Source organism: Cupressus sempervirens, chromosome 8, assembly GCF_028749045.1.
Source record: "Cupressus sempervirens isolate cs-2001-9-10 chromosome 8, ASM2874904v1, whole genome shotgun sequence".
NCBI lineage: Eukaryota > Viridiplantae > Streptophyta > Pinopsida > Cupressales > Cupressaceae > Cupressus > Cupressus sempervirens.
Genome location: NC_143125.1, coordinates 426,164,062 through 426,190,654, shown reverse-complemented (window position 1 = coordinate 426,190,654; position 26,593 = coordinate 426,164,062). Strand labels below are relative to the sequence as shown.

The window sequence follows — 26,593 nt, the reverse complement described above, 5'->3', positions numbered from 1 at the left end:
ATTGACGTGGTGGAACTTCAAGACACTGATCCTAGAAGTCCCAAGAACAAAAACCCAAACTGGGCAAGTGAACTAAAAAGTAAGGGAACTCTTTTGGAATGAGGTGTTGTGAAATGAACACAACAAGTGAGAAATTTTAGATTATCTTTGAGCTGTAGAGCAAAAAATTTGATGTCATATGCAAATGTAGAGGACCATATGTGAATGTAGGACAGTATCTTAAAGCTATAGAGGAATGGCTTATCCCTAGAAGAAATTTTGATGGACAGCTATTTAAGCGGCCTCATTTAATGTCAATGTCGGGTGATGAGGAGGTTGTTCAATGAAGAGATTTCTATAGTAGCTATGATAGATGCTGGCTTATAGATCTTGTAATACTTTATCTGGTACTTTGAACTTGCCTGATGGTACTTAAGGTTCTCATTTGGGGTTTGTAATTGTTTTTGCTAGATACTCTAATGCTTCCATTCTTTCTTTTCACTTTGTATTTTGTATTTTGGTCTGGTTATAACTGTTTATATTTCAACCCATTAACACATTGGTCGCTTCCGTTATTTCTTTCTCATCTCCTTGTCCCCTCTTATATACTCAAATAAGTTTTATGTATATTAAATTTGCAACAGCATTCTGTATTACTCTTCACATAAATGCAATCATTCTCAGAAATACAGCTTTGCATATTTGTTTCTCAGATTTTTGTAACATACTGTTTTCTTTGTAATTTGCTGTGCTACTTTACATATCTTTGAAATGACTAGCATTAAGTTTAGTTGAAATATATCACAGGTATCCCTTGATCTGGTGAAGAGTTTATATGCAAAGTTTATTGATTGGGACATGCAAATGTATGATGAAAATAGTGATACCCCAGCACATGCAGCAAAGTAAGTCCATCCGTGTGTCCAGAAAGTCCAAATATCAATTTTTTTTGTGATCAATCAAAATTGTGCTCTACATACAATTCAATATACTATATTGTTTGTGATATTGCATTGATAACTGATTCACAATTGCTGATTACAGTACAGGGATAAATGAAGACTTGGGACAGGTGGAATACATTTTGACTGATAAAACAGGGACACTTACTGAAAATATAATGGTGTTTAGGAGATGCTGCATCAATGGCATTTGCTATGGAAATGAAAGTGGTGATGCTCTAAAAGGTGGTAGTGGCAGAGGATTTATCAGCAATGCGCACTTGCAATACTTAATATTCATTGGCTAACTGTTTCTTTTGCTATTTTATTCATAGAAAAATGATCACCTAATTTGGTTTAATATGTCTAACAGACATGCAAAGTATATAATAAGAACATCAGACATGAGCAATTCATTTTTTGCCCATCTGTAAGTCCAAAACTTCAGATATGGGTTTGGCTTGGAAATGCAAATTGTTAAGTTTTAACTTTTTTCAACTTGATAATAACTTGCCATAACTTTGATATCTACAATAACATGAAAAACGTGACAGACTTTTTGAGTAAAAACTGTGAGTGGTCCAAAATGTGGACGACAACAAATTCCTGACTCAATTTGTGTTGGTGTAAATACGATTGCATCTTCTTTATTAAGTTAACTTGGGTAGTATGTTTATTCTTGGTAATCAATAAGGATGCGTGTTATCTTTGATTGAAGGCGATCATTTGCCAACTTTGCCTCAGCAATCCTTGATTGATGTTAATTAATTACCACCTTTGGCCCATCAAGACCTTATTAAGCTAGCTTCCTTCTTTTGTGATGTTACCTCAACCTTCTTAAACATTTGTCTCCTCCACTCATCCTACCAAGATACTATAAATATGAACGTTTTCTTTTGACTAGCTAACGAGAACACCATTTCTATTCACCTATGATGCCCACTTTTGTTTTCAAAAGAGATAATTCTAATGGTAATTATTTTGAACTTTTAAGGGTCTTTTCTAGAGTTTTTAGGGTTTATCCTGAATTTCTGCATGGTATTAAAGCTAGTTTCACTAATAGGCAAGTTTTTTTTCTCATTGTTGGGCGTTTTTCACCAAGGGTATGATGGTAAAAAATCTTAGTTGCTGATTCGTGAAACAAATCCGATTCGGGCACGTGAATTGAATCCGTGGATTCGGGATTTTTTCCCCCCAATTATGATTCGTGGAGGATTTGTGTGTGTGTGTGTGTGTGTATACACTAAAAAGCAATGTTACCCTAGTACTCGAGTATGTCGGGACGACGAGACGTCAGAATGAGTTTCTGGGGGGGAATGGGCCTCATTTTCGGGATGGTAGGGGGACGGCCAAGGGATGGTGGCAAGGGGAGGACAGGGCAGGAAGGAGTGTTGTATAGTATACATATAGAACTTGAAATGCTTGTTATGAAATGATGTTTCAGTAGAACATAACATATTAAAATACTTGAACATAGCCAAATCGCAACATGAACTAGAACCATTGAACATTCAACATAGTAACAGATTACATACCCAATAGTCACATTCAAAAAACAAAAGTCAAATAGAAATCCAAGTCCCCATACTAGTGGCAGCATGGTTGCGGAATGGCGGAGGTGGGGGTACTTGGGTACGTTAGTACTCAGTGCAGGGATGTCTCGGGGAGGGGTACTCTGAGGTTTGGGAGGGGGGTGCAAGTCCCCTTGTAACACTGCCAAAAAGTGAGAGAAATATGCATAATTCTAAAACTAAATCATTTCATACTATGAATCTATAATTCTAGTATGGATCTATGAATCTAGTATACTCAATAATTGATTTATTTTCACGATTATAAAGAAAATCAACACATTCACATTGAATTACTGAATTGCAAACTGAAATTATGATCGTTGAGGATCCTCGGGCTGTGGCTGGATCCCTGAGGATTTGGGCATGATCCTTGATTCTGTTGATGGATCCACAGACATAATCAAGGATCCTGTTCGGGTCCTCAAGGATCCAAGCACGAATCCGGATCTGGCCTGTCTAGGACGAATCTGGCAACTCAGTAAAAAATTAATTAAATTGATTTCATTTTGATAAATGTATGTGAGATTTGGAAAAGGTTAAAAGAATCGAGTTAGTGAAAAAGAAAAATAGAGAAATGGCTTTTTAAGAGAAGTGTAACTTCAAAACAATCTGTTAAAAAGCAGTTTAAAGTTTAGAACTTTACAGTGAATACTACTTAGTACAGCAAGATACTTTGTACCTTCTACTATATCTTAATTGTGGCCATTCGTCAACCATTACTTAATGATTCCTACTACTAGACAAAATTATTTTGCTAAGAGATTCACCACATGTTAGCACCATCTCAAGACAAGGTAATAATCCATATCATTGTTGCGTTCTTGTCACTATGCCATGTTAGCATTTTCTTAGAATTCTAGACTGCAGAGTTTTCTTTTTCAGTTTGGCACTTGGACTTCAAAGGGTTTGTTTTCACTCATCTAGACTCTAATTGGTGTCAACATTTATGACAGCATATATTTTTTTCCGGTTGCCATGATTTGTACATTTTGTAGTTTTATTAGGCTTGCATTGAGCAATTCTTCTTTACGAACTTAGCAGGATTTGTTCTTGCTCGCAGGAACTCATATATTGAGTGTAATTTTTTTCTAGGCATGTTTTCTAATGTACTTCGTAGTAGTTTTCCTTTTGTTTTCATTTTATGTTTGAATTGTACTTTAAAGATATAACTTAAAAAAAATCCCAGGGAACTAACAGAGTTTTAAACATATTAATGACAATATGTGATCTTTACAGGAAATTCCTTTGTAGGATTGTGTTTTTATTTAATTGTTAAAAAGTTTCACATTTTTGTGGGTTTTGGTCATTTTAATTGATATTTCCTTCCATTTTTATGTTGTTATTTGAGTCACTAGAAGAAATCAACCAGCTACAGCCCCAAAAATTACTCGAAACACATAAAGACTAACAGTTATCATCACAGTTAGAAAAATAACAACAGGTAATGCAAATCACAGAACATTTTACTGCCAGCAACATTTTTGGTTCCTATCATTTTTATAATAGTCCATTTATCATAATAACATATAACAGGATCAGTTTTGTCATCCTCATCCAGGCCTTTGACAACCAGTTCATATGCAACTGTTTTCTTGGATTTTCTGCTGAACTCCATTTCTTTCATCCCTTTTAAAGGTTTAGACAAACTATTATTTTCCATATGGTTTTTTGAGCAACTACTTTTTATCACCAATGCTGTCTCTACCCTGTGGATAGAAGTGTGCACTGACAATCTCTTTCTTGTACACGAACACAAGGCCTTCTTTAAGCAAAATCTATGTGCTATTTTGAAATTATCAATAATAATATTTTTAACTTCAAGTAATGCAAGACAGTGATGTACTGCAGATTGCTATTTTGTTATGTTTGCATCATTCCTTTTTGTTATGTTCTGTTCTTCTATTTGCACATGCCTATGATGTTCTCTCAACAAATGAACTTACATGTCATCAATATTTTAAAAACAGGCATTAAATACTGACTATATTTTCTCTATAACCAATGGGTTTTAGATTCAAGAGTAGTTTGCCATTAAAATAATTAATAACACACAATGAGTGCAACAATATTCAATATTATCAAAGGAGCAAAATACTCTTTTGAAAAGTATTCAAATGATTTGTCCATAAAGGATAAGATAACAACAAATGACCTAATGACCTAGTTGACCATTATAAACTAATAAACTAATATTACTTTAATACCTACCCTTAATGGTCCATCTACTAGTTTATCAAGTTTATCTCAAAATTTAACAAAATTTTCAGGACTGAAGGACTAGGTTAGCATGTCTGCAGTGTACTCCTCAGTTGGACAGTAGTGCAACATCACTTATACACCTTCTACAAGTTGCTGTATGAAATGACAGTTGGACAGTAGTGCAACATCACTTATACATCTTCTACAAGTTGCTGTATGAAATGACAGTGAAGTCCTACATTTTTGGTACGCTTGTGGAAGATTGGATTCTTGGCAAGCTTTAGCACCCCTTGATTGTCACAAAATAGTGCTTAAGGCCCTTATTGAGACATTTGCATGTCTAAAGTAATCCTTTGATGCCATACTGCCTCACATGTTGCTTTTACTATTCATTGATATTGGCTTCTACTGAGGAGAGAGCTTCTGCCTTCTGGTTGTTCCAGCCTGGATTTTTGCTTTTGTCATACAACATGCTAATGCCAATAGCTGCTTTTGAAAATCCCAGCACACTCTTCACTAGTCTTTTTTCCTTCTTAGATCTGGTCATGAACCTAGAAGGTAACTCACAATACAGCTCAAATCAACTGTAGCTTCTATAAGATAGTTAATTAGTTGTCTGAATGCATACTCATTGAGCACCTTTGAGTCTGTTTTGGCTGAAGACAGTAATTACCACTACTTGGTGTCATCCCCCGGGTGGTCTGCGACCTAAGATGGCCTTCTACGCTGAGCATTTTCTTGATATTTAGGATGGTATTGTTGTTCATCCTGCTTATCTCTATCGGCGCTGGAACATGCATTACGATTCTTTTTGGGCTCTTTTAGAGTTGGTTCTCATCGCCTTAGGGCTCAGACTGACCACCATATGGATTGGGCTGATCGATTATGCCAGTTATGCACTCTGATGGAGGTTGAGATTGAGATTCACTTTATATTTTGTTGTCCTCTTTACTATGAGATCAGAGGGAGATTTTATTGCCTTTTCAGAGATTGTTCTTCTCTCTCGATGTTCTTCAGCTATATTGATCAGTGGTGTTTAGCACTTTATCTTCAGGAGGCCACCCATCTTCGAGAGAATACCCTGCAGTCCTTTCCTCAAGGACGGACTTCTGATCAGCTCATTACTACTTTTTTCTCTCCCTTGTCTCTTTGACAGGGTTTGAAAAGGCCTTCCACCACTTCTCATTCCAGATCAGTCAGACATTGTACCAGTCTCTCCAGGCAGCAACAGTCCTATAGTGGTTCTATTACTGATTTCTTTGTGGCAAAGAAGGACCTTTAGTCCTTACCTTGTCTTGCTTCTTGTTTTTCTCTTGCATTGTTTCTTCTTTGTCACCGTTTGGTGCCTCTGCTTTGGCCGGCTCTTCTGTTTGTATGCTCAGTCCCATAAACTGTTTTGGTTTTTCGTGAACATTAATAATTTTATCTTATCGTATCTTATCTTATCGGCCCTTACTTCATAGATCTAGATGAGATTTTGCAATCTACCATTTTGAACTTGTTGAGAAACTCCTTGCATATTTAGATTAGAATACCAACACCTATTTGCTAAACCTCCATGCGTATGCAACACATTAGGAAACCTAAGTGTGCAATGTTAAAGTTTTACCTAAATTACATTTGAATTGTTTAATCAAATATGCCTCACTACCTATAATGATATCATTTATGTAAGTGCCCAATAGATTGATATGATTGTCAATGTTTTTGATGTATAGATTTGGATCTAAAGGACTTCTCTGGAATTCCTACTAAACCAAATACTTGTCAATCTTAATGTACCATGCCTTTAGACCATAAAGAGTTTTCATCAGTCTACATACCTGATGCTCCTTCCTATAACTTGAAAACCTTGAGGCTAGGTCATGTATATTTCTTCCTCCAAGTCACCATTTAGGAGGAAGGCACTCTTGATGCCCATTTGGTGGACTTTCCAACTGAATTATGTTGCCATGGGCAAAACTTGATAGATGGTGCTTATCTTTGTTGTAGGAGAAAAGTTCTCCTCATAATCAATACCTTCTCTTTGTGAGAACCCTTTAGCCTTGAACTATGCTTTGTACTTGTCAAGTTTATCATAAACTTTGTACTTGACTTTCTAAGCTGCTTTGCTACTGATTTGTTTCTTCCTTGGTTGAAATATTTGAAATAATTCAAAACTTATTTTTCTTATTTTTCATAAGACTGTTATATTTAGTTTCCATGGTTTTTCCTTTTCAGGTTTATTTTTGTCTTTGCAAAATCTTAAGAGTTCATAAACACATTGAATGTTAGTCATAAGAGCAAAGTTAACTTTGTTTTATTTTCTTTTGCCTCTGGATGATCTATCCTCAATCATTTCATTATTTCAAGCAAAAACCATTGAGATTTCGACTACTTAGGTTTCTTTGTAGAGACCTCTTCATCCAATTAGCATGTTCATCATGAATTGGGCTGCTTGGTGCCATGTTATTTGGATGTTGATCTAGGTTTTCCTAAAGAAAATACTCTGGTACAAGTATGTGCTTTCGAAGATTCCACTTGTTTAGAACCATCAGAGTAACCCCTTTAGGTGTAGCCTTAGTTGTCGATTTGGGTTCGAGAATCCGGTTCGTGGATTCATGTTTTTCTCTAATATATATATGCATTGTATATTAAAAAAGATAAGAGAAATGTACATAATTCTAATACTAAATCATTTCATACTATGAATCTATGATGCTTGACCATACATCAATGCTAAATACCAAAGATAAACATTATGAAAATCAAGAAAATCATCATATCGAATTCGCAAAAGTTAGACATAGTTATAGTTAAATAATGCTTGAAACATGATTATCATGAAAGTGTTCTCAGTCATCAAATAAATTATCTAAAATACGTGGATCATTGGGGTCTTCAATGGCTGCAAGTATCTCATCATCATCATTATTGGAACCATAACCAGTTCCAGCAGTAGTAGAGGGTGTTGCGTCATCCTATGCATCATCTATATCAAGCAGTGTGCCTCTAGCAAGATCCTCAATCATCATATCCAAGTCAGCAGGCCCGGGTTCCACATCTCAAAGCTTCTATGCGCCCTTCTTGTATTTTGGGTCATTACATGATAGAAGACGCAAGTTGTGCACAAACACCAAGTATTTTGCTTTTTTGGAGCCCAATCAGTTACACTTTATTGAGTGGATAAAGGAGTATGTACTCCAATTCCACTCGGCAATAGAACATCTAGCAACCTAGAGAGAAAACAAGCAAAACTAAGTGGTAAAATAATACATTGCAAGAGGCCAAAACAAATAAAAAATACTTAAAAATTTAAATAAAAAAACTTACTTGTGATAGGATCTTTATTGCAAGATGCTGGAGGTACATATAATCTTGTCCTTGGAGGTACCACCAAGTAATGCCATCCATTCTGCTTTGATCATTCACAACATTGAGATCTCCATTTTTCCTCGAGACGAACAACCCAAACTCTATCCTAGCATTTTCTCCCACTTCTGGATCGCTGAAGATACTACTAAATGCCTTCTTATCCACTATCAACCTCAACATCTCTATAAGGTGCTAGTCCACGTGGAATAGAAAGTACCTCTAGTCTATAATACCCAGAGGAGAGAGCATAAGCTAGGAGATGCAAAGGAGTAATCATCTTGTTCCAATGGTGAAGAACAATTATTTCCATCATTTTGTAAGGTGTTTTGTAGGGTTATTCTATCTCCTTTGAATGACCTAGGATATGAATAATAGTGATTTTCATGTTAGTTATCTTGATGTAAGTTATTTAAATTAGAACTTTATAAATTTAGGTATATCTTAATAATAATAAACTTGGATAGAGGATTGACAATTGTATTATAAATTAGCACTTTGACTTTCTCTGACATGGTGTCCTGGGATCATTTATGTCCCCCAAGCATGGCTGGTCCGTGTGAGCAAACCTAAGCATAGCCATGATAGGATTAGTGAATTCTAATATGAATTCCATTCTAGTCCACCAATCATCATCCAATATCATTGCCTTGACCTTTTGAGCCCTTGTTGTGTTGGATTGTTTTCAAATGCCCCATTGGTTGCTAATGAACGTTTGTGACAATGTTTCCTTCACCCTCACAAGTCGTCTAAGGATGGTTATGTGTGATGCAACACATGTTTCAGCCACCTAAAAACATCTTAATAGTAAGTTAGCAACACATTTAATTATGTAAAACATAACATAAGTTGATATCTCATAAATTAAACTAAATAAATTAAATTTTAAAATTTACCTTCAATAACTCCAATTTGGAGAAAGTTCTGAAAATTGCTTGTGACATATGGTCGTTTGTCACAAACATTTGAATTCCTAACCCCCATCATATGTTTGCTTCAACCAATCTATTTCAATTTGGGTGCTAATGGTTTGTATCACCAAATTGAGAGAATAGACGATACATGATGTCCAAAAGATGTGGTCATATCTAGCCTCTACCACTGCACCTATAGCCCTGCAAACTTATAAATTGTCTATAACAACTTGGACAACATTATCACTACCCACTGCCTCTATGAAATCAATAAGAATGTGAGCAACAATTTCAGCATTTTATACTTGCCCCTCACAATCAACCGCTTTAAAAAACATTGCCCCTTTGGGGGACACAACAATAACATTTATCAAGGGACAATTCTTGCAATCTTTCTATCCATCTGAGGTAATAGAGACACCTGTTTGAACCCAAGAATCTATTATGAGTTTGAGTTGGGTCTCTACATTTTTTTCTCTCATTGTGCAATAAGGTGGTGCGAAACTTTTCAAATCTAGGGCCACAATACCCAGAAGGTGCACTATTTACTCCTTCCACCATCTCCGTCTAATAAGGTGATCAAACTAAGCTGAATAGAACAACTTTTGCAAAGAGGCAATGTCCAATGTTTTCATCAGCTTGGTCTCTCAACTCATATTGAAAAGCCTTATCTAATGTGCATCTCTTGTGGGTGTGGTGTTGGACTTCTTGTACATCTTCGTCATGCTCCGTAGAAGGTATAGACAAGAAATGATATATAGAGGCTTGGTGAGTGGGTGGTAGTAGTGATTTTTTACCAGTAGAAGAACTTTATTTCCCTTTTGAAAATATCTTATCAACATTTTCTTGTTCTTTTAAAAATGTTGCTATTTGTCTAGCTGGCAACCCTTTCTTATCAGGCTTCTCACACATATTAATACCTTTACCTCCAGGGCCCAAGAAATGAAGTAACTCTAGAGTAGGATCTTCTATATTGTGGTTGGCAAAAATTACATTTCCAAATGAAACCCCAACTTCCACTACAATGTGCAATTCTTGTAGCGTGTCTCAATAATGGAGACCCTTTATCAATTTGAAATTGTTGAGAACCCTCCCCACCCATTGAGCTTTGACTAACTCATTCTTGCACTTATAATCTATAACAAAAACTAATTAATTTTTTTAAAAAACTTGTAAAGAACATGGAATAAATTTGAAACTTTAGAAAAACTTGAAACAATAAAGAAAAAACTAAAGAAAGTGGTTCAAATACACACCTTCAACACTCAAATCACCTTTAAAGGAAGAATTTAGCACTCTACGGTCAATCTCCTTGGTATTCAATCACTTCTCTACAAACTTGGAAAAATGATTGAGCAAAATGAGAGATCAAATGACTCTAAAATGAGCTACATATCAAATAATAAGGGGCGTTTTAGGGTCAGGTTGAAAAATAAAATAAAAAAATGTAATGGCCCTTGCCAATAGGCCACTAATAACCACTAAAACTGAACTGTGAAATTTCGTCAAACACTTGGCATGCAAACTAAATACACTACTGAAAGTAAAATGCTGAATAAAGGAAATTGTTGTGCAACAAATCTAATCAAATAGCTGATGTAAAAAAAATAGTGCCAATTTATTTATTCAATGATAAACAAATGCTTTTACATATGATATGCGATTTTCAACTCAAAGCATTACAACATGGCACATTACAAACAAACCCTCATTGGCTGAATGCAACTGAGAATTTCTTGCAACTACAAACTGAAATGAAAGAGCTTGGATTGAGCAAATGCTGGAGACGAATTGATGGAAGTGCAACTCCAACCTGACCTCAAGCTTGCTGACCGTACGACCTGCAGGTACAACCGTACATGTATGGACTGGTATGACACCTGGCAACAATAAATGCTGGGCTGAAAGGTGCCGAAAATGCTATGGAAATAATCGCCAGGCTCTAAGGAAAATTCTCTCAGAAAATAAAAATCAAACTCCCAGCCAACAGTGAGATATGAGCAAAAATGTATGTCCAGGCTGAAAATCGAACCCTGCTGGAAATGTCCAAATAAGCCCAACTTGAAGTAGCTAAATACCACTTCCAAAGTGCAACCCTTCAAAGGATATTTCACCTCCTCAGTTATGAAAATCCTTAGGATACTCCGTTCCTAATAATCAAATGACAATTTGTAGACCAAGATGGCGCCACAAATGCTCAAAGAGAAAAGCAGTGTAAACTCAAGTCATAGGATGTCAAAATGAGGAGCAAATTATTCACTTTTCTGAGAAGCTACTAAGAACTTCTAGAAGTATCCATAAAATATTCTTATGAAATTCCTTTATAATGCACTTTTATATAAAAAGTAACTTTATAAAATAAAAAGTGCAACTCAACTCAAAATTATAATATTTTGGCCCTGCATAACACATAAAATAAAAATATGATAAACCCCATCTCTCCAAGAGCAAAATAGACCATCCAATCCCCAAATAATCATCAGAATGACTCTCTCACCAAAATCATCTGCCTACGAGAGTCCATGATAGGCAAATTCATTGAAAAATAACATGTCATTAGAAAGGGGACATGATAGTCCACCCCTCTTGAAATTGCTTGCCCTTAAGAAATCTCAAAGCTGGATGTTGCAAAATATCTTCTCCCTCCCATGTGGCATCCTCCTTGGGTAAATCTCTCCACTTCACCAAGTACTCTCTGATAGTCCTCCTACTGAGCTGTCTCTCTTTGCTATCAATGATGTACTTAGGAACAAGAACCAATTTCCCTTCATCATCCAGTTGTTGAAGAACTGTTAAGGCACAACATGGTGACCCAACGCCTTCTTGAGCCGTGACACATGGAAAACATTGTGCACCCTGTTGTGTGTTGGAAGCTCAAGCTCATAAGCCATCTCACCTATCAGTCTGATAATCCTGAAAGGGCCATAGTATCTAGGCTTAAGCTTCTCTGACCCCCTCTTCCTAAGAGTAGACTGTCGGTAAGGCTGCAGCATGAGGTAAACTATGTCACCAACCTCAAAACTCCTCTTTGTCCTCTTCTAGTCTGCATACTGCTTATGCTGATTCTGTGCTCTGGCAATATTATCTCTGAGAGCATCAACAATGTCCTTGCTCTCCTGAAGCAAATCCCTAGCATGAGGAACTCTAACATCACTCATAAGCAAATCAACAAAGCTCGGTGCATTATAGCCATATAGTTCTCTGAAAGGAGTCATCTGAATAGACATGTGATAGGTAGTATTATAGCAATACTCACATAATTAAATCCATATAACCCAGGCTTTTTGCTGATCAACCACGTAGTTCCTCAAATATCCCTCCACCCACTTATTTCCTATCTCTGTTTGCCCATCAGTCTGTGGGTGGTAACTAGTGCTAGGTGTGAGCTCAGTGCCACATAAACAGAACACCTCTTGCCAAAAATGACTCAAGAACCTGTCCCTGTCACTCACTATGCTCCGGGGTTTTCCATGTAGTTTGAAAATCTCCCTGAAAAGGACTTCAGCCAGCTGCATTGTCGTGTAAGTAGTAGTGATGGGAAAGAAGTGTGCATACTTCGTCAACTTATCTACCACCACATAGATGCAATCTCGCCCTTGGGCCTTAGGCAAGTCCGTAATGAAATCCATGGATATACACTCCCATTTCCTATTAGGAATGGGAAGTGGCTGTAGGAGCCCTGCTGGAAAGGTGTATTCTTGTTTGTTTTGCTGACAAACAGGGCACTCTCTAACCTACTGCAACACATCTGCCTTGAGCCCCTTCCATGTAAACCGCTCCCGTACTTGCTTGTACGTTTTGAAGTATCCAGGATGTCCAGCTAGAGGTGAATCATGAAGTGCTCTCATAACAGTATGCTTCACCTTCGATCCTGGGACTAAGAATATCCTGTTCTTGTAGATAATCAAACCATCTACAAGTGTATGCCTGGTATCGACAACTGTCCCATCAACAATCCCGGATGCCCATGAATCTCTAGCATACTCAACAATGATCAAGTGCCTTCAATCCTCTGATATCTGAATCATAGCACTGAGATGTGGTCTTCGTGACAATGCATCTGCTACCACATTCTGAGTCCCTTTTACATAGGAGATGTCAAAATCATAAGCTTGTAGTTTACTAACCCATGTTTGTTGCCTGTCATTAAGATCTCTCTGTCCAAGGAAATGTCTCAAACTATTGTGGTCAGTTTTAATGCAAAACTTACCACCAGATATTGCTTGAATTTAGCTAGTGCATGCATAATAGCCAACATCTCTTTGTCATATATACTAAATGAGCTTTCTGGCCCACGGAACTTCCTGCTCTCAAATGCAATGGGGTGCTTGTCTTGCATCAGAACAGAACCAATACCCTCTCCAGATGCATCACACTGAAGCTCGAATGGCTTTGAGAAGTTGGGCAATGCTAACACAGGGCATGTAGTCATGATCTCCTTGAATCTCTCAAAAAAAGACTATGCCTCTGGTGTCTAAACAAAGGCTCCCTTCTTCAACAAATATGTCATAGGAGCTGCATGGTGTGAATACCCATTGACAAATCTACGGTAGAAACCACACAACCCAAGAAACCCTCTCAACTGTGTTAGGTTCTCTGGTGTAGGCCAATCCACAATAGCACGGATCTTATCAGGATCCATCCTTACTCCCTCTACACTAATGATGTGACCCAAATACAACAGCTTTGTCATGCCCAAATCACATTTGGACTCCTTGGCGTACAAGGACTCCGACTGCAAGATCCCCAAAACCGTCTCAAAGTGCTCCATGTGCTCTTGCCAAGTCCGACTGTAAATTAGTATATCATCAAAGAAGACTAACACATACTTCCTCAACTAGTGACGGGAGACCCTATTCATGGTGGATTGAAAAGTAGCTGGCGCATTGGTCAGCCCAAATGGCACGACCACAAACTCAAAGTGCCCGCAATGACATCTGAAGGCAGTCTTCTCAATATCTTGCTCTCTAACTCTGATATGATGGTAGTCAGATCTCAAATCAATCTTCGTGAAGTGACATGCACTGTGAAGCTCATCAATCAACTCATCAATCCATGGAATGGGGTACCTGTTCTTGATTGTCCTTTTGTTCAGCACCCTATAATCAATGCACATCCTCAATGTGCCATCCTTTTTCTTCACCAACACAACCGAAGAAGCAAAAGGAGACTTGCTAGGCCTGATGTGTCCCATCGCGAGAAGCTCCTTGATGGTTTTCTCGATCTCATCCTTGAACCTCTTAGGATGCTTGTATGGTGTAATCATCACGGGTTTAGCACCCTCCTCCAACTCAATGATGTGCTCATTTCCTCTGTCTGGTGGTCTGCTAGGTGGAATGTTACTGAAGACTTTGTCATACTTCACTCTCAACCTTTGTATGTCTGGGTGATACTCTGTCTTATGCTGTCCCTCCTATGTAGGCATGAGAGTACATATGGCTGCCCACTCAATGTCATAATGTCTGGTTAACCTCTCCAGCCGTCTGAAGGAAATAGTCCTGATGTCTCCATTCCTAATGGCTCTCAAAATGTGTTGCTTCCCATCCACTCCAAACTTAATCTCCATGTCCTTCAATCTGAAGGTGACCTCTCCCAATGAGCGCAACCACTCCATCCCAAGAACAATATCCAGATCACTCATGTTGACAACATGGTAGTCCGCCTTGAACTCATAGTTGTTCAAGCATAAGGGCAAATTTCTAACCATCCTATTACACTTAAGAGTGTAACCATCAGCAACCTATACCCGTAGTCCCTCAAACTAAGTTATAATTCCATGATGTTCAACAAAACGTGCATCACTGAAATTGTGCGTAGCACTTGTATCAACCAAAGTAATAACTCTCTGCCCTGCTAGAACACCACGCAGTCTAAAAGATCCTTCCTGCTGAATGTTAGACAAGTGTGCCTCATGTAAGTGCAACTTGGGCTCCTCTTTAGTCTCCGGAGCTTCTGCTTCTGCCTCGGGCTCTGCATCACTATGATCAACCTCATGTTCAGAATTGTCAGAATTTGAACCCTCGTGGTAAGCCCACATAACCCTGTTGGCCTTCCCCTTAGGCCTCATAGGACAATCATGATATCTGTCGTAGGGACCCTTGTAATAAAAACATAGCTTCTTCCTGTGCAAGTCATTCAGTGTCTCCATATCCAAAGGTGCAATAGACTTACCCTTGGTGTCACCTTTTTTGCCCTTGTTTTTATCAAACTTCTTATTGTCCTTGAATGAAGAAGTGCTCCTGGAGGTGAACCTGCTGGAGGGTGCTGTGAGCTCCATGCTCCGTGCCTTCCTCATAGCCTTCTACGATGAAGGGGGATCGAATGCCTTGATCCACCCCTTTAGAGGTTCAAACAACCCCTCTGTGAATAGTATAACTAACATCCTCTCGGACACATCCTGCACCATCACTGATAATCTCTGAAACTCACTGATGTAGACCTCCAAATTGTTTGTTTGTCTCAACTGTGCAAGATCACGGAAGAAGACCTCCGGGTCTTTCTTATCAAAGCGCTCTACCAATCTATCCACAAAATCCTAATAGGATGTCACCTGATTATGTTGCAATGTAACGATGCCATGTGACCACCAATCATGTGCTGTGCCCTCTAAATGCAAAGTGGCATACTTGATAGCATCTGTCTCTGACATAGGCCTCAATGCTAGGAGTGTATCTAACTTATGGATCCAGGCTTTTGCTGTCATCTGTCCATTGCCGTCAAAAGATGGTAAGGTGAGCTTGCTAGCAGCTCCCTGCAACTCACTGTCCTGACCTCCTCTAGGCCTCCAGTTCTGCTTGCTACTCCTCATGTGCTCTCTTCTCTAACTTAGGTAGTGATCAAAATTCAGCAACTCACAAACATGTGGAGGTAGTGCCTGCCATTCTGCATCTGCGGCTCGAAGATCATCCAAAAGTCCTCTAACATATCATCCTCTACTGTCTCCTGGGTCACCTCTCTAAGGAATGTAGGACGTGTAGGCCTGCTTGCAGTCCATGACTTGTGCCTAGGAGCACCCTGTGAACCTGCTACACTCCTGTTATCTTGCTCTAGTGTCCCTCTATCCTGATTCCTCGGCTGAGAACCTCTTTCCATCATAGTAGTCAATGCACATATAGACTGAACTGTCTCCTGCTGTCCAGTAGCCATAGCTCGAAAGAAGTTTCTAGCCTCATCCTCATCAGTCCTGGGGACTCTAGGTGGACTCTGTGACTGTCTTTCACCCATAGTAAGTATATCTCTGAATTCCTGCTCACCTTTAGGTGTTGCTCTTTTGCGTGTATAATACTTGTGATACCCAAAAGCTGAAGAATGCATAAAGATTCTTTACCCAACAGGATGGCAAGAACACCGCTCTGATACCACTGTAATGGCCCTTGCCAATAGGCCACTAATAACCATTAAAACAGAACTGTGAAATTTCGTCAAATACTTGGCATGCAAACTAAATACATTGCTGAAAGTAAAATGCTGAATAAAGGAAATTGTTGTGCAACAAATCTACTCAAATAGCCGATGTAAAAAAAATAGTGCCAATTTTTTTATTCAATGATAACCAAATGCTTTTATATATGATATGCGATTTTCAACTCAAAGCATTACAACATGGCACATTACAAACAAACCCTCACTGGTTGAATGTAATTGAGAATTTCTTGCAACTACAAACTGAAATGAAAGAACCTGGATTGAGCAAATGCTGGAGACTGAATGCTGAAGACGAATTGATGGAAGTGCAACTCCAACCTGCCCTCAAACTTGCTGACCGTACAGCCTGTAGGTACAACTGTACATGTATGGACTGGTACAACACCTGGCAAAAATAAATGCTGGGCTGAAAGGTGCCAAAAATGCTATGGAAATAATCGCCAGGCTCCAAGGAAAATTCTCCCAAAAAATAAAAATCAAACTCCCAGCCAACAGTGAGATATGAGCAAAAATGTATGTTTAGGCTGAAAATCGAACCCAACTGGAAATGTCCAAATAAGCCCAACTTGAAGTAGCTGAATACCACTTCCAAAGTGTAAACCTTCAAAGGATATTTCACCTCCTCAGTTATGCAAATCCTTAGGAGACTCCGTTCCTAATGATCAAATGCCAATCTGTAGACCAAGATGGCGCCACAAATGCTCAAAGAGAGAAGTACTGTAAACTCAAGTCATAAGATGTCCAAATGAGGGGCCAAGCGCTCTATTTATTTACTTTTCTAAGAAGCTACTAAGAACTTCTAGAAGTATCCATAAAATATTCTTATGAAATTTCTTTATAATGCACTTTTATATAAAAAGTAACTTTACAAAATAAAAAGTGCAACTCAACTCAAAATAATAATATTTTGGCCCTGCATAACACATAAAACAAAAATATGATAAACCCCATCTCTCCAAGAGCAAAATAGACTATCCAATCCCCAAATAATCATTAGAATGACTCTCTCACCAAAATCATCTGCCTATGAGAGTCCATGATAGGCAAATTCACTGAAAAATAACATGTCATTAAAAAGGGGACATGCCAAAAAATTATTATTTTTTTGGTTTTTTGAGCCCACCTTTTCTGTGTTTGATCATGCAGGTTCAAGTGGATTCGCAGATCCGCATGAACCCACAAGTCAAACACGGACCCTATGCGAATCCAGCACATACTTGTTTGAGGACTTGAAATAGATATATGCTCGAGTCCGGTTCGCGCTCTGGATGCGCGAATCCGGTAATTAGGGGTGTAGCTAATGGAACTTGGGACATGTAAATCTTTAGTATTCAAAGGCTAATCTTTGGTACTCTTGATGTCAGTTTAGACCTGAAAAGGCTTAATATTTTCATCAATCACCAGATCGCTGCTAAACGTCAAGCTGACATTATCCACCTCATTCAGTTTGTAGGCTTTATGATTGTCATTGTACCTTGTGAGCATCAACTTTTGACTCTTGAATTTGCAATCTAGATATATGTAGTAGACCTAAATGTTTTTGGGCGGCTCACCTTTGGTATTGTAAACACTTTCAGCATAGAATGGTCATTTTTGTTTGTGTATGTTTCCTTTTCTCAATTACTCAATTGTTTAGTTGAGTATAGGGCGTTGTGAGTTGATTTTTAATTTTGTGTTGAGCACAAAATTCAGTGAATTTATTCAAACATTATTTACCTCCATTATCATATATAGGAGTGATAACTAAATCACTTGACTTTTTCTCTACTAATGCTTTTTGGGAATTTCTTACACTTGTAATTTTTCGTTTGAGGATACACCTACTTTTCATACTGAAATCATCTACAAGCAATACAAAATGCTTGACACCAGTTATTAATGCTATATTCATTAGTCCAAGTTCATCTGCACTAACCAATTGTAGAATTCTCGAGGCTCCCTAAGCTTTGCGAATTGAAAATGGAGTTCTTTGTTGCTTCCTTGCTTGGTAAGTTTTGCAAACACCTTGTGCGTTCTATTGGGTTTAATGTAAACCTTTGACCATATTCTCTTGAGCCATTTAGCAAGATAAGGTTTAGATGCCCATAACATTGATGCTATAGTGTAGTCATTTTTGGTGCAGTCTTGGCTGCTAATGCACTTTCATAAACTTCTCTAGTGTAAAAAATATAGCACTTGTGTGTGCTAGAACTGGAGAGAAAATTGAGCTCCATGTCCACAACATAGTATACATTGAGAAAAATAAGAACTTTCCCTCCACAGATTACTTGAAAATTGCCTATTCCAACAACTGTAAACTATCCACCACCTCTGAAGATCACTGAATCTGAGCAAGCCCTGTGCTATGTGAACGAATCCTTCCTATGAGTAAAATGCCGAAATGCAGAAAAATCAATTTAGCAAGCATAAGATTTCATTTGATCTGCTTGCTGTTTGGCCATGAATGCATAAAAGGTCAATTCCCACTTAGAATGCTTTGCAACATGAGGCTTTTTTGGAGGCCCTCCTTGGTTGGATTTATCGTCAACCACCACTTTCATGTAGCATTTCCTCATTGACTACAATTAGCATAATAGTGATGTGATATTTTTCAGATTCTTTGAAGTATCATCTAGTTCTAGTGACCTTTCTTTTGAGGCCATTTATTTTTAGCCTTGTCCTTTAACTCAAAGGCATGTTCCATGTAGTTAGTAATTGCTAGTACCACGTTGTGTCCTACTGCAAGTTGTGTGGATTTATCATCAGCCACCACTTCATGTAGCATTTCCTCATTGACTGCAATTAGCACAATAGTGATGTGATATTTTTCAGGTTCTTTGAAGTATCATCTAATTCTAGTGACCTCTCTTTTGAGGCCATTTTCCTTTAGCCTTGTCTTTTACTGCAAAGGCATGTTCCACACAATGAGTAATTGCTAGTACCACGTTCTGTCCAGGATTTAATGTGGAAATCCAATTTGGGAAAAACCACTAAGTAACATATTACCAATTTTTCACTCTTCTAAAGTGAGCTCGGTTAAGAGCCAATTGTGTTAAAGGTTATACAACACACTGTTAAATGTGACCCTATTAAATAATTTAATCATCCTATTAGGAGTGGTCTTGTTAGATCACTTTGGATCATTCCATTAGAATGTCGTCTTAATTAAAAGATTTAAAAAATGATTGTTAGGTCAACCTTGATTAAAGGAATTTGACTATCACAATGGTTAGAATGTAACATTTGCACATAGTGTTGAATTGAGGTCAACACTAGTAGATGTGGTGTTGAGTGTTTCTATGCAATGCTTATGTGACTGTGGTAAGCTTATCAGACTTGTAACCACATCTTCTTTTTCTATTTTACGACCTATGGCTTGCAATTGACAATGAATGTCTTTGATTTTTATCAAATGATCTTGTAAAGACATTTTCTCATTCATCATGATTGAGAACGATGTATTTTTTAGGAAGAAAGCCCTTCCTTTACCTAACATCTCATGCAAGTTTTGTAGGTATTTCCAAATTTCCTTAGATGGTTTTCTTGATGGGACATCCAAAAGCATCTCATTTGTTATTGATAATTTCATGAGCATAATGGCTGCACGATAATGGTCATCAAGGTTGTCTTGGTCTTTACCAAGTACTGTTGGTTGAGCGTTTGTGTTGAGGGCAATCTGATCAATGCACCTGTATTCAAAGATCATGAGCATCCACTGAAACTTTTAGGAAAAGAATTGCAAAACTCTAGCAATGATTTTAGCAGATTTTGGAAATTTGGAAAAAACACTATCTTTGAAGAATACATGAAATTACTAAAGAGTGTCAAATAATGAAAAAAAGAACTCATTCCCAAACGCTAGAGGCTTGTTTCAAATAAGAAAATCGTGCCAAAAAACCAGAAACGTGTTACCTAAGCCTAGTTGTGAGTAGAAATACAATTGTGCTAAAAGAACTGTTAAAAAAACTTGACCAGTAAATCTTTAGATTTGAAGCAAAATCTTCTATCACAATTAATTGCACAGCCTGTGAGAAAAAACGATGTGGGATATACAAAAGATCCACTGAAACAAGGCACAATTTTGCCTTAAAAGGGACTCACACATGAGTATTTAGGTCCTCGACATGATTTCAGTAGAAAATTGCCTTGAAATGAAATTAAAAAGGTGTTATATTTTGGAATATGTTGTGATTTTTGAACAAGTTAAAGCTGACAAATTGATTAAATAAACCATGCAAAATCTTCAAGCAAAAAACTAGTTGATCTGGATAGCACCATACAAATATGTACATGCCCTTTTGATAATCCTATGTCATGAACCTGCAATCACATTCCCTGGTCCAGAGTTTTCACAAACCCATCAAGCCAAATTTTGATACAACAAAAGATTGAGAAGCAGGGGATAATTTTCAAGATATTCAGGCTAACATTCATTCAACTTGGACACCAAACTGAGATGAGAAATGGTAAAGGCTCTTCAAGTTCTATAAGTCTGAAAGTAATCAGAATTTTCGATGCACACTGGCAAATGGGTGCTGGAAAACACGGGGAACTTGAAAATTAATTGATTTAAACTCATCCAATTTACCAAACTGGTCATCCCTAGGTACCATTGAATACATAGATTAAAATATTGCAGAATTCTCTGCGATAAGTAAACTTAGTGCAAGAAGTTTTGGGTGGTGATAAACTATGTACTAAAATCGTAGAATTATATCAATGAAAATTTGTAAACTTATCGCTGAGAAAAATATCAGCTGAAGTCAGCCAATAACAATATTTTGAAATATGGTTGAATGTATTTGCAGTATTGGAAACAGAAGATAATGCTGCATTGAATCCCCATGTGTGTAAAAAATGGAGTATACAAGCTGTATCTGGCAACCTCACTCTAGAAAATTCAAATAGGATCAAAAACTCGTAAATAGCATATGAATCTTCATTGCCCAGATGGTAGGAAGCCTTAGAAACAATGCCCAGAAAAAAAAGAATGATCTCTCCAAAAGTTATAAACAAAAATAGAGTTCCTGTTTTTCTCAAAATATATGAGCACTAAGAGAAAAAGCCTTCAAAACTTACAAACTCAAGCAGCACTCCAAAATATGCACTAAAGGCACCAAATTCAGAAAACCCAAATTAGAAAACATCATATACCTCTATTTTCATTAAATCCTGATAACTAAACTATGAGAAAAAGTACAAAAACTCAAACTGAAATAAACAGCCAGCTAGGGTGGATGTAGAGGGTTTTCATTTTCAACAATCTATGAAAGAAAGGTTCATTTCAACATTTTATTGCATGTGCACAACAAGAATGAGAGGATGAGGCAAATCCCTACATACAAACTTGGAGGGAGAACTTAGGGCAAATTCAAATAGTCAAATATAATGTACCCTTGAAGAGAAGCCCTCATTTAGCTATACAAAACAAGTTATGTATCCCATAGCCTAGGCGACCCAATAGAAGATGCACTTTTGGAAATGTTGATTTCCTTATCGACCATGGTGGATATAAAAAATCCACATTTAAAACATTTAAGTAAAAATATTAAAATAAAACAAAGAATAAAACACGGTGAAACTACTTGAAACTGACAAATGATAACTGATGCCCAAATGAGCATATACGATAAATCACAGTTGGAAAACTTGGTTTCGGCAATATCTTGGCCAGCCCAAAATTTCAGATAATCTTGGAATCGCCAAAAATTCAGCAATAAATTGGTACTTTATTGGAACATTGAAAATATAAAATTTATTAAATTATTCTTAAAAACAAACATATACACACCAAGTTTGTAGAACATATAATGATTTAAGATATCCCCCATATATTAATCAAAGTTTTGAGTTAAATAGTAATTCATAACAATTTAAACTTAGTAGATTAACATAGTGATAGAATCATATACCAAAAAACAAGTACAACATCTGAATAAAAATGAGTTCAATACATATAGAAGTCAAACTCCCTGAAACAACAGCTTTTGAATACATTTTAAGTTCAAGTTTCAGTATCAATGAAAACTAAGTAAAAATCATGAATTGCATCTACAAGTAAAGCTCAAAAGAGAGCATTGTTGTTGCGTGCGTGATGCTGAAGTAGCTGCAGTTGTACTATCGTCAACAAGTGCCCAAATAGGTGCCTCAGGCTCACCAAAACCTCTAATGGATGACCAAGCTCATTTTCCTCCTCCCGTGCTGCCACAGTCGCATCCCACTCATCTGCCTCCATCTCAAACTCAACGAGCTGCTCATCAGTCAATAAAGGATCACCCACATGTGCATCTGCATTGTCAACATCAAGAGGAGCAATCCAATCTGTTGAATATGGATCAATGTCATGCAAGTCAAGTGCATCATATGAAGCTTGCCCTTGCACCTTCTTTTCGTGCAAATGAAGGTTGTACCGCACATAAACCAAGTCATTCAAGAACTTCCAAATCTACCTGTTGCACTTCTTTATGTGTATGTTCTCAAAAGTACTAGTTTCTCTCGCAACCAGAAGCACAATAGGGCTGCGATAAACTTTGGATGGCAAGCTTTTGAAGATTAGGTGTTGTGGCACCATAATCTTCTTACGACAAATCTGCAAGGATTTAAAAAAGCCATTTATAATGTGATGAAGATTGCAATAAACTCGTTGAGCAAAATAAATGGTATAATAAAAATAAACACGTTTTTTTTTGCCTTGTTGCAGGGTGTATCTCCTACGTTTGCAATTAGGAGAAGAAAACAATGGCCCCTATTCCCTCTCGTAGCTCTGCAACTCATCAAGTATAAGGTCTCGAAGGTCCCAAGCAGCAACCAATCTTCAAATACATGTTTCCAAGCCAATTTGAACCTCTACATATGCTCTAAAATTGACGGAGAAATAGAAATTGGGATTCAAGTAGTAGGGAACTGCATGAATATGTTGGTTCCACCTACGAGCAATTATGTTCCATATGGGTCTATATTTGGCCTCATTTGATCTACAAAAGTGCTGAATGGCCTCTTTGGCCCTATCCATTACCTCATATATAATGCCCATGGGTTTTTTTTATCCCCATCCATGATTTGTAGAACCTTCACCAACAATGCTAACACTTGGACATAAAAAATTATACAAAAAACCAATGAATCGCAATATTTCAAAATTGAATAATAAATCATACATCAAGACTTTGAAACTTATTTTGTTGACCTCCTCCATTAGCTTGTCAAATCTAGCATCAAACACAACCTTCACAACCTTCTTTGCTTCAGGGCTCTTGGCATAAGGACTCTCTTATCATTTCACACTTAGAAACATACGCGTCAAGTCGCTCAATGTTTTCAATATGCTTTGTAATTTGAGAAAATTAGTAGCAAAGTATGTGACCCCTGCTCATACAAGATCCTTGCCACCAATGTGCTCTCTCATAAGACTCATACCCATGTATGGTTGTAGATGTACTTTGCAATATTCCTTCAACCACCTTCACCAAACTTTGTTTCCCTGGGTCCTCAAGGAGCAAGTCAAGACAACAAACAACACAAGGGCTCCAAAATAATGTGGGATGCCTCTCTATTAGAAGTCTACCAGTTGGCACCTATGCAATTGCATTAGTAGTCACAATCTGGATGACATTAGCTACTCCCAATTCCACTACCACCTCAGTTAACATGTTGCACAATTTTTTTTGCATTTTTCACTTGATCAGAGGCATCAACTGATTATAGAAATACTAACTATCATCTGAAGCAACTACAAGGTTGATGATCATCCTATTCCTGCTATTTGCCCACCCATTGGATATAATAGTGCAGCCTCTTTGTTCCCAAACTTTTCTTTTGTCTTCCATAAGCTGATGAATGGTTTTTACCTCATCGGCTAACAATGACCCACTCACTTCATAACAATTTGGGGACTTGAACCCTTACCAGACATAGAAATTGAAATGACCAATTGATCCCAATATGGACTACATAAAGCATTGAAGGAAATATCATTGTAGAGCTAAAACATTGCAACTGCCACCCTTGTCCTCTCATGCATCTCATTGTTCCATGCAATGCCTAGGAAGTTGGGTTGAGCACCATGAGTGTTACATGGAACCCAAAAGTCTAATAAAGACCCACCCACATTTCTCGATCCTTGCATCCTTGGCCCAATGGAAGAAGAAGCCTTTGTACCTATTTGTGATCTTGTATAACTAAAACCCCCCATTGGGGCTGCCATGGGTTTTGATGTTCTCTTTTTTGCTGCCTTCTTCTGTACGTATGCTTCAAGGCTTCTCAAACCCTCTCTTGTAGCCTCTTTTGGACATTTATCACACGGTGTAATATCATTGCATAAATCTTTGCAAGATGATATTTCAATCGGCTTATGCCCAAAGTCATATGCTTGAGGCAATGGATACTTTGGACATCTCTCTGTTTTGTTCCTGAGATCCCATGTTTCCGGAAAGGGTTCCTCGTTCTGCCACCAGACATCTCCTACAGTTACAAACTGGCAATGCAAGTCTGCAAATGCAAAGATAAAGAATTATTAGATAGGTTGAGACCAAATATTAGGCAAGTATATGATATTACCATTATGAATATGAACTATGAACTTCTGAAGTAATTGAGATGAAAATTTATTAGACTTCTAAAGAGGTCAGTCACTAATAAATTATCTGAGATCAAATTAATCAGATTTTTAAAGAGGACAGTAACTGTGAAAAATTACTAAAATTAACTATTACTAATTATGCAAAAAGGCTTATGATGGAAATGTGAGTCGAAACAATCTGTTAAATGATCATTATTCTATTGCATCTCATCTATAGATTCTTCATTCTAGAATATAATCCAATGCAATTTCTGGATAAACTGTAAACATAAAAGGGCAGACTGAACAACATAACATTATTAAGGGCTTTCTAATAGTTTGGAGAAAATAATTATGTTTGTTGGAATACTTTTTTTTTCAAAAGATACATTAATAATAAATATAATGTTCCATATCTGTGCCATTATAGATATTAAAATTTGAAAAATTGTAATATAGAATATTTAGCTGCTAGAGATAACATGGCTGCTATCAGACAAGAACAAAATAATTAAGGAACCTGTAAAATTGCAAATCACACCCTAACAAATATGCATGATCTGTAAGAATTTAAAAGAATATGACTTTAAAATTAATTGTGAATTTTAAATTTCTGATTGTATAATGATTGGTACTTAAGTGTCTCAGACAGGGCAAAATAAATTAAAAGTTTCCAAAGAAGAAAAGTATGAATCAACTTACTTGGAATGATGAAAATATAAATGAGGATATCGGAATACTTGTTCTGGTCAAAAGTATTCCTTAAAAGACTTGTATAGAAGTATCTTGCAGGTAGAGAAACTAGTGAAAAAATCTACCAAAATGTTTAAAGAGTATGCAAAATTGCAAATCACACCTGCGGTGTCATTTTCCCTCCACAGTGCCATTGCTTTCCTCAGATCCAGCAGTATCGGCTTTGTCAGATGCATTTGTGAAATAGTTAAAACAATCGAATGAATCAATAATAAAGTGTTGACCTAAACAGTTAACAATATGAGATCTAAATTTATGAAATAAAAACTTTGAATGATCTCTAAGATTATAGTAAACTGAACAAGTTCATTTATCTCGATGGGGAGTCTCACACCCAGATTGGTGTAATTGCTGGGCTATGTTTTCATAAATTATCTTTTCCTTCTACTGTATATGACATTTTTGTTAATATATTTATTAATTATTATAACAATTTTCTCTATGTTTTCTTTTGGATTGGATGGTAGAGGTCCATCGAAATGTCTAGATTATTTCTTCTTCGCAAAATTCTGTTTGTTCCTTTTCCCTAGGAGATCTTGTTTGTAGTGCAAGTGGTACTAGCTGAATTGGTTTAGATCTACTATCCACATTTTAATCTTATACATGTCAAGAATAATTTTCACAAGAACCTTTTTTCCATAATATGAATGCATTAATTGCTTGAAAAATAATTCTTAACTACTTTGGAATTTTGGATATATATATTCTGTTTATGTTCTTGATGTTTCCCTTGCAGACTCTAAGTTATCTCAAGCTGTTGTAAACAAGGTGCCTGATGTTGTGAAATTTCTGACAGTTATGTCAATTTGCAATACAGTTGTGCCTCATAGAAGGTATTTTTTGATCAGTAAAAGTTATTCATAGTTAACTATTTATGGTTTATTCTGTTTTCAGGCTAAGTTTACTGGTCTAATATCAATG

At 37.1% G+C, this 26,593-nt stretch overlaps 1 protein-coding gene across 4 annotated transcripts in view; it reads left to right on the top strand.

Moving 5' to 3' along the window:
• The window catches only part of ALA2 (aminophospholipid ATPase 2), a 274,747-nt gene that overhangs the window by 98,264 nt on the left and 149,890 nt on the right, over positions 1-26,593 (top strand). For all 4 annotated transcript variants that reach the window (XM_089797980.1, XM_089797978.1, XM_089797979.1 and 1 more), the window contains exons 9-11: positions 787-884; positions 1,024-1,166; positions 26,409-26,505. In XM_089797980.1, coding sequence (XP_089654106.1) covers positions 787-884; positions 1,024-1,166; positions 26,409-26,505 — 338 coding nt within the window. The remainder of the gene's footprint in view (positions 1-786; positions 885-1,023; positions 1,167-26,408; positions 26,506-26,593) is intronic.